Source organism: Oryza sativa, chromosome 4 (assembly GCF_034140825.1).
Source record: "Oryza sativa Japonica Group chromosome 4, ASM3414082v1".
Taxonomy (NCBI): Eukaryota; Viridiplantae; Streptophyta; class Magnoliopsida; order Poales; family Poaceae; genus Oryza; species Oryza sativa.
Window position 1 is genome coordinate 32,378,689 of NC_089038.1, and position 9,162 is coordinate 32,387,850.

Consider the following 9,162-nt stretch of genomic DNA (forward strand, 5'->3'; position numbering starts at 1 on the left):
TTCCGAGCTCGGGCGGCGACGGCGGTGAGCACACGGCGAGCGGCGGCAACGGTCGGGGCGGCGCCGGCTAGCTACGGGGAGGCTACTCGTGCTACTACCCGAGTCTAAGGGGAGGAGATGGAGCGAGGAGGGAGAACGGGGAGATGCACTACCATGCGGGACGAGGCGCAGTGACGAGAGGCCAACGGCGCGGGAGTAATCTCTCCGGCCTCGGGCCGGGGAAGAGGAAGGAGAGGGCGCGCCCGAAGTCCCCTTCTGCGTCCACGAACGCACCGGCTCTCCCGGTGCTTGGCGATGAACGGCGGAGGCGGGACAGAGCACGGAAGGCGGCGGCAAAGGCGCGGTGGCGGCAAGCGAAACGGGGGGGGGGAATCGATGGGAGGGCGCCTTGGTTTATAGGACGACGATGTCGGTTTGGAAACCGACCTTGGGCGGTCAAGGCGCGAGCTGGAGCTCAGCGCTCGCGGCCAAAACGGTGACAGAGGCGGATGACGCCGGCGGGGAGGGGAAAAGGAAAAGAGGGAGAGAAAAGAGGGCTTGCCTCCTTGCCGCTTCGGGAAAAGGAGGAGGGAGCGGAAGCGACGCGGCAGATGGAGGAGGAGCTTTGCCTCCGTCCCTTGGCAGCTTGCGCGCGGAGTGGCGGGGGCCGGGCGATGACGACGGCGATGACGGCGGGGCGGTTTGGAGCGGCGCGACGACACGGGCGACATGCGCGGGCAGGCGCGGCAGAGCGTGACGGCGGCGGCGACCAGGCGGTCGGCCACCACGGCACGCGCGCGCGGGAAGCAACGGGCGGCGCGACGATTTGAGCGGCGCGGCTCGGGCACGCGTGCTGGCTCGCGGGGCCGAGCGGCTGCGCGGCTGCAGGCGCGGCAGGGCAGCGGGGCCGGGTGACGCGGACGGCGCAGGCGCGGCATGGGCGGCAACCACGCGGGCGCGCGCGCGAACAACGCCGCGCGGGGCCGATTTCGCGGGCAGGGAGCTCGCCAGGGATGGAGGCGGGGAGAAGGAGAGCGAGGGGAAGGGAGGGCGCTCGGCGCGAGCGGCTCACGCGCACGCGCGCGGGCAGAGCGGAGGGGGAGAGCGCGAGAGAGAGAGAGGGCGCCGGGGAGGGAGGGGGAGATGAGCCGAGAAAGATTCGGCCCATCGACCCCGGGGGAGGCAAAATAGACTTTTGCGGAGGGATCGATTTGGGAAGGATTGGGTTCGGGATTGAACTCGACGATAGATCAGGGATTGAGATCTGAGATGGCACGGACACTAGGCAACAAGCAAAGAAACAGATTTCGCAAATAGAGTTTTTAAGAGATAGTTTTCCTGCTAGGCGCCACGACAGAACGGGCGCTACATATCCTGTACTGCCAAACAGCCCGTTGACGCCCTCAACGATTTTCACCCGCTGTTGCCCGGGAGTTTTCACCAGCTCAAGACTGTCTTTACTAAGTCATACCAAAACTTAACACGTCACTTTCTTGCTGCATGCATCAATTTCCTTCTTTGCATATGCCATTGCTCACAAGATCCAAGCATGTGCACTGGACATACACGTGTCCATCCCTCACATGTCCACCAATCTTGTACCGACCAAATCAATGCACGAATGAATTAACGTTCCATGCAGCTCATAGCCTCTTCACGTGCAAAGCCACAGCAGACTCAACCATCAACAGCCTAACCAGCGGACCGACCGGTCTTTTTCTTAAAAAAAATCGTTTTTTTTTTCTCTCGATTAAGACCCAGTCAACACACAAGGACCAGAACGATCCCGGCCCTTGTCGCTCCTTCTGCTCGCCTCATCCTCGGCTCAAGCGCGCCGCCACCCAGCGCCTAAAGACGCTTCGCTACCGCCGCTCCTCCCTGCTGACTGCGAGCACCAGAGCCGCCGCGCCTCACCTCTCCTCCGCGCCGCCACCAAAGATGCCGCTTCGGTTCCCGACGCCGCTGCCCGTCTAGAAGATGCTGCCACGCACAGGAGCTGGTCTCCCCTTGCGCCACCTCCCTGGGACCACCGCCGATGAAAACGCCGCTACCGCTGCCGCCGTGGGTTTCCCGCTGGTGAGGATGCCGACGCCCACGGAGCCGCCCCCCGACGCAGGAGCAGCCCACCCCTTCCGCCGGTATCCGCCACCTCCTCCTGGAGCTGGCCCGCGTCGAACTCGCCGGCACCTGCACGACAACTACACCAAGCCGTGCTCCTACCGCTCGCAGTTCGTCGCCTAAACCACCACTGCCCAAGAAATCATGTCCGATCTCTTCATTGCTTTGGTTGGTTTGATCCCGTGGCTCTCCTTTGCTGATTTTGCTTGGAAAATATGAGTCCGATCCGTGTCCAGTACGGAATCCTCTTCGTTTTCCCTTCCTGTGTCCGACATGGTGTCCTCCTTGACTCTTCTCCGCTGCCACAATCACGACCAAAATAGAAACAGACTACGTGCCCGAGTCCATGTCCTATGTTGCAGCCCTTCCAGATCTGAGTCCTGCACGAACACGGCTTTTCCCAAGCCAGCTACCAACAACACCGCTCTAGTCTGCACCTCCGGCTCGGCCTCAACGTGAAATCACGCACACCGCCGTGGTCCTGATCTCCACGAGCTTCACGTACTCCCACCACAAATTTCACTGTTGTCCAACACCTCCAGTCAATTCCATCGACAACAAACGACATCGATCTGACTTGTGCCTATAACAGTACCAAGGATCCACCCGCTCTGACTTCCGATTGAACACCATCAATCTAGTCGAGAGCCGAAGCCGACAAGTCGCATACCGTCTTCCCAACCACCGAACGACCCGAGTGCCACGTCTAGCCATCTCCCCGTCGAACGCAGCTCATCGAAAGGCCCGAGCCACCCTGCCCAGAGTGTTTGATTCCGCCGATCGAGAACGCCGATCGCCTCCAGCTTCAATCAACCCCCGTGAGGCCTCACATCTCCCTGTTGAAAGTAGCTCACCAGAAAGTTCGAGCCACCCGCCTGAAGTGTCCGACCCACCGATTGAATCGCCAATCGCTTCCGCCGCCATCAACCTGAGCACCACGTCTGGTCATCTCCCTGTTGATTGCAGCCATCAAACGGTTCAGACCGCCGCCTGAAGTGTCCGATTCCACCGATCAAATTTCGTTGATCGCCGCCGTGCTCCACCTTGCGTCCATGTCCGTCCCTGGACATCCTGTGTAGTTGTCGCGGCGTGGAGCACCTCCCTCGCACCTCTACCATGGATCTCCTGCAGGCTCTGATACCACTTGTTATAAAACCAGCCCCAAAATCGACATCGGTAGCTAAACGCGGAAGAAAACGCCATAGAAGATCCAAAACGATGACGACACTGAGACATGATATTTGGTAACGGAGTTCAGCCGTAGCCTACATCTCCGGGGCACTGATTACGGGCGCTCCTCCCCGATCCAGCATATACAACGTATCAGAGTTACAACGACTCACGGCCGGTCGACGTCGGCAACCGCTCCCTCTCGCTATGCTAAGTCGCCATGCAGTTACAACAGGCACGTCCCTCTATTTATGAGAGATCCTAGGATAAAGTCCGACTCATACTCTAGTCCTACACCTAGTACAACTCCAAGTCCTAAACTCATATTCGACACAAACTCTAACATAGGAAGTTTTTCATGCCAGTTAGATTCATGTCGAGTTCATACTGAAGTTGAAGCCATCCTTAAGAATCCATGGCATGATTCCTGTACACTGAAGTGATCAGTCTCAGATGAACCATGGGTTCTTGTTTTGCTTCTTGCCATTCTTCTTCTCACATTTCCTTTTGTAATAGTTTTCCAAGATTTTTCTCTCAAAAAGTAGAACAGAGTATAATGACTTCTCACTTGAGCACCCATTTTCACTGCATTCAAACATGTACAAGTATTCTTTATGTTCTTTCGATAATGGGAAAAGTTATCTGTCAGCCGTTCTAAGTATTCTTTTCTGTAATAAAGTAATATCTGAATCAGCTCTTGAATGTAACTAAACATTATTAGTTGCTTGTGCTTCATATATGAATAAAAAGGTTCCAAACGTTGATTAACTACCTCTTGAAATAATCATCCTTGTCTTCAAAACTTAGCAGTCTCATTGACTATATCTGATCTGATTCCAGCATAACTTAGCAGTCCCATTTCATCGTTGGAGGTAGTTTTGCATTATTTAGGCTTTAGAAATTTGGACCGTTAACAATAATCGCGATCCCAGATTCCCAGCCTCCATCTACACTTGTACTGATAGCATCTCCATGACAATCATTTTCATAAGAGGAAAGGCCAAATGGCCCTACTTTTCTTTCTTTACATACTACTTCAACCGCTGGGGAAACCAGCTTGACATATACTTCATCCCCAGTACAGCAAGGAAAAAACTACTGACTAACAGTAACACCACCTACCAAAAGGAAAGCTGAAAACAGAGCCAAGATGATAATCATATGTGGACTACTGATTCAACTTGGAGCTTTCGCACAGTCAAAAATGTCAGTAATAAGAATTACATTCCCTGCAGGGCTCCTGAACCTTCAACTTAACGGATGAGGGGGCCTCTTCCTCAATGCATCTTCTAACAGCCTCATGAGCTTTATGGGCTTCTATGAGAGCTTCTTTGCTCATACGCAGACATTTGCCAATTTTCAGAAGGTAACCACCATAAAATTTGGCTGTATCCAGTGCAATGCACTCAAGTGACAGTAGGTAAAAGTCTGGCTTGTGACACAATGCTAATAAACTGTGGCAGGCGGCAGTAGTGGAGCGTTTAGCAATGACATGGTAAACTTATACATGAACGGATGAACCAAACAACTGAAACAAGTGCGGGTTTCTGTTATATTATACATTTATACTCCATACAACTCTGGCCACAAATTTATGTTATATTATACATTTATAATTACAAACTATATAAAGTTAAATTACTTGTCTTGGCACTTAAACACATCCTTTTCACAGAAAGTAGCGAAATCACTAAATTTCGGCGATATACTGCTACACAACCAATTTTATCTCACAGTTTCTCCTTCCCAAAAAGACGGTATCTTGAGATCTACCGTTTTGTTTCAATACCCAATATGACATTTCCTGCAGGGTTCCAGAAACTTATACTCAACATGCGCCGGTACTTTCCCCGCGATGTATCTTTTGGCTGCATCAAAAGCTTTCCGTGCTTCCAAGATTCCTCCTTTCCTCATAGGCAAGCATTCACCCATCGTCAAAAGGTTCTTATCATAGAAGTTGGCTGTATCCAGCGTAATGCACTTAAGCGATGGTGCATTCTCAAGAATGTGACTTGTTAGCTCAATCATGCTCTTTGTAGAGTTAAAGCCAGTGATTGTCACATTCTGGAGGTTGGCATGTCTGGGGTGCAGAATTTGCCTCAAATTTGTATGTTCTCCATCAAGAATCGAATCACGCCTTTCACATCGCTGCTTTACCTGCAAAGGATAATAGTTGCTCAGTAAACCTTGGTCATATCCTCCTCAGCAAGTGCGATCACTAGTGATGAATATATAAGCTTAAAACAATTTATCATGATAAGCCCACACTGAATTGGTGCTGTTGGCTTCTAGTGCAATAATACCCATGAAGCACCACAGGGCTTTTCTAATTGGTTGCCTTAGTGCGTATTTAAGTGCTAAACTGCTGATTCAGCCCCTATCTATAATCTGTTGAGAGAAACCATATGAAGAATAACTACAGCAAACTAAACCAATTTATCCTGCCAAATTTGCAGAAGTCCCCAAACTACAAGCATCAACTGAATTTTTATGCCAAAGTGACATACATGCAAGATGAAAGTCTCCAAGGCAGGGGAACCATCCAAGAAAGAAACCAGAGAAAAGAAATCATAGTTGGGAGGAAAAGCCAGTAATTCAGCAAGATAAATTTCCAATAACTTGAGGTGGAGGAACTTGATGGGCACCATTGGTGTACTGATCATCTGAAAGAAAAGAAGAGATGACTTAGGATTAATCATATGTTTCATGTGCACCTATGACATGCATATGACCAGCCTGTAATTAATTGTAGTTACAAAGCAACTGGATAGTGCATAGAAAACAATAATGCATACCTCATCAGTAGATGACACAATAAGTGATTCAACATTTGGCATAATGGATGGAAGCTCAGTACGAGCAAAACAGACTGTGTTGGGTTGGTTGTAACCCATCAGACGTATGTCTTTGACTTGCAGTGGATCTCCAAGAGAGATTTGTATTCCGACATCCCCATAGATAAAAGAGGAGAGTTTGGGAGCATCTATCGATATCACCTCTAGCATTTCACATTTTGTCACCTGGAGGTACTTGAGCTGCTGCATCAGGCAAGGTACCTTAAACTGGATTATGTCATTGCAATCAGAAATTACCAATCTCTCCAAAGCGAATGAATTGGAAAGGAACTGCCCTATCTCCTCCCCAGAAATATGAACTTCATATAAATGTAAGCTTGTCAAGCTTATGTTGCAACCTAGAGCCACTGTAGGATGAAAAGAACAAGAGGAGAGGAAAAGTGACTGAATTGTCCCTCCACCTGCCTTACTTGATAGAATGGAACATGGGAAGTTGTATTCTGTCCTTTTTTTGCATAAAGACATCTCCAAGGAGAGTTCTTTGATCCCAGCTTTGATAACATGTACAAACCATTTGTCAAGAACAGCTGCATCTATGTTCGGACAGGCAAACAGTTGAAGTTTAAACACTTTGACCCCAATGCCAGAGTGGTTATTAATAATATGGTCAATTTTACTGATGGCATAGCTTTCCATGTCATCCACTTTAAGCGCTGGCTCATACAATGGCACATCTTCCGCATACAAACTAAGTTTTCTCTTAGCCAAACCTATTGTTTTGCTATTTAATACAAGGATTGGATAGCGTCTCCAGCAACGTAGAAATCCATGCGACACACAAGCAGCACGAGCGGCATCTTTCAATGGCATTAGAGAATATACATGATGCAAGATATCCTGGAAAAAAACATGTTTGAATAATTCAGCATTCAGAGAGTACTAGCAATGCACACTTCACTTAGAACAAACAGAAGGACCAGCTGCTTAGTAAAATATACTTAAATTGTTACTAGTGGACAGTGGCCAACAGGTCAAGTGCTTTTTCTTAAATTTCCCTATATGCGGTACCAAAAGACTTATAAGTGGATATACATTTTTCTCATTGGGACATTTAACCAAACTTCATAACACACGGTACTCCTTAGTCCTTATATGTCATCAATCCACAAAAAATAGCATCACAGGTCATCTTCATGATAGGTAAAGCTCATATCGGGAGATAACAAATTAGCTAATGCTACAGAAGTAATCTGGTAATAGTTAATTGTTCTGCTAGTAGTTTTGAAAAGACCACAACAATGATAATTTTGGAGCATGGAGTAGTAGACAATGTGCAGAGAAAGCCAAACATTAAAAAGTAACAGTGCATTCGAATTCAATTTATGCACAACATTCTGAAACCTCATTGAGATAGTTTGCTAAAACATTGTTGTTTAACACCGATTCCTACAATCTACCCCTTGAGAAAAAAAATATTACAATCCAAGCACACCAAAACATAGCAGTTTCAATGATACTGTAGTAGTTAACAGACTATGACATTATTAGCAATCCATACCTCCGGAAGTTTATCGAGCGGGAGTTCTGGCATTATGCCCGCATAAATATCATCTTGCTGCCGTGGAGCGTAAATTATCTTTGAAGATGTGTCCAATTTGTCTAGAGATAGAGATAGAAACAAAAGGTTAGAGAATGAATTTGCTAATGCAATTCAAGGCTTACAGACAAGAACCACTAATTTGCATAAACCAAAATAAGGTGAAGATTTGAGCACTAGACCAGATAAGAGTTAAAAATTCCCCTGTCTAAATTGCACTTTATTATAAGCTAGCTGAAGAACCAATCAGGTTAAGGAGGAGCCTAAGAGCAGTTTTTCTTCTAAAACATAATCCCTCCGTATTTTTTAATGTATGACGCTGTTAACTTTTTGACCAACGTTTGACCATTCGTTTTATTCAAAATTTTTGTACAAATATAAAAATATTTATGTCATGCTTAAAGAACATTTGATGATGAATCAAGTCACAATAAAATAAATAATAATTACATAATTTTTTTAAATAAGACGAATGGTCAAACGTTGGATAAAAAGTCAACTGCGTCATACATTAAAATATTAAAATATGGAGGTAGTAATAAGTATGCAATAAACGATAGCGGTAGAATCCAACGACGATCTCTGTATAGGAAGGTGGATCGAAAGCTGAGGGGGCGGGGGAAGCATATACTTGTTTGAAGCTCACGGAGGAGCTGCATCGTCCTGCACTCGGTGGCACGGGTCTCCATGGCTCCGCCCGGCCGCTTCCGATTCCCCCTTGCAGTCTACATACTCCAGACGCCAGCCAGGAAAGGCGATCCGGACGTCGCCGGCGCGCGAGATTACCTCAAACGGCGGCGAATCCGGCCGCCTCTTGTACTGCTGAGAATGAAAATCCCGGGGGGCGCTCCACACGGCGGCAACCGAGATCGGCGGCGCTGCCTGCCTGCCTGCCTCGAGAGCCGTCGGCGGCGGAGCTCGTGTGGGAACTCGAGAGGGCGCGGGCGCGGGCCGGGGTGGACTGTGGAGCTCCCCGGCGCTACATGCGGCGCAGTCCACCGCAGTGGAGCGTGGAGAACCGCGGCGATGGGAAGGGGATGATGAAGGAAGTTGGTGAGGACACCTCAGACTCACAGTTCGATGGCTACTTTCTCAGTTACTCCCCCGTTTCAAAACGTAAGTCATTTATTTTTCATATTTATAGTAATACTAATAAATCTAAATAAAATTAATATTTTTTTATCTAGATTAATTAGTATCAATATAAATATGGAAAATGCTAGAATGGCTTACATTGTGAAACAGAGAAAGTACATTTGTTACAAAATAAATTTATTTTTATTTTCTTTACTTAATGTTTGGTTCTTCGTTTTATTTGAAAATTTTATTAAAAAAATAGTTACAGAAGTATTTATATGTTATCATCCAATAAAAATAAAATAATAATAATATTTTAGAACGAAAGTAATAATAGAATAAAAGAATGAAATAACATCACAATTCTCGACTACCAAAATAACTTTGAATACTTATTGGACGAGTTTAAACTTTACTTTCAAACTA

At 47.4% G+C, this 9,162-nt stretch overlaps 1 protein-coding gene across 1 annotated transcript; it reads right to left on the reverse strand.

Annotated features, from left to right (window-relative positions):
- Positions 1-4,796: 4,796 nt before the first annotated feature.
- Positions 4,797-8,720, reverse strand: LOC4337071 (FBD-associated F-box protein At1g66310-like). The gene is made up of 5 exons (XM_066309879.1): positions 8,291-8,720; positions 7,621-7,721; positions 6,063-6,959; positions 5,775-5,930; positions 4,797-5,424 (listed from the first exon to the last, which is right to left on the reverse strand). Exons 1-5 carry the CDS (start codon positions 8,346-8,348, stop codon positions 5,050-5,052), a joined length of 1,587 nt encoding a protein of 528 aa, XP_066165976.1. The 5' UTR covers positions 8,349-8,720; the 3' UTR covers positions 4,797-5,049.
- Positions 8,721-9,162: the final 442 nt, after the last annotated feature.

Coding starts and splice junctions, on each gene's coding strand:
- LOC4337071 (XM_066309879.1), bottom strand. CDS start 8,348: ATGGAGACCCGTGCCACCGAGTGCAGGACGATGCAGCTCCTCCGTGAG. Junction 6,960..7,620: donor CGCTCGATAAACTTCCGGAG/GTATGGATTGCT, acceptor GTTTTTTTCCAG/GATATCTTGCATCATGTATA. Junction 5,425..5,774: donor TGGAGACTTTCATCTTGCAT/GTATGTCACTTT, acceptor TATCCTTTGCAG/GTAAAGCAGCGATGTGAAAG.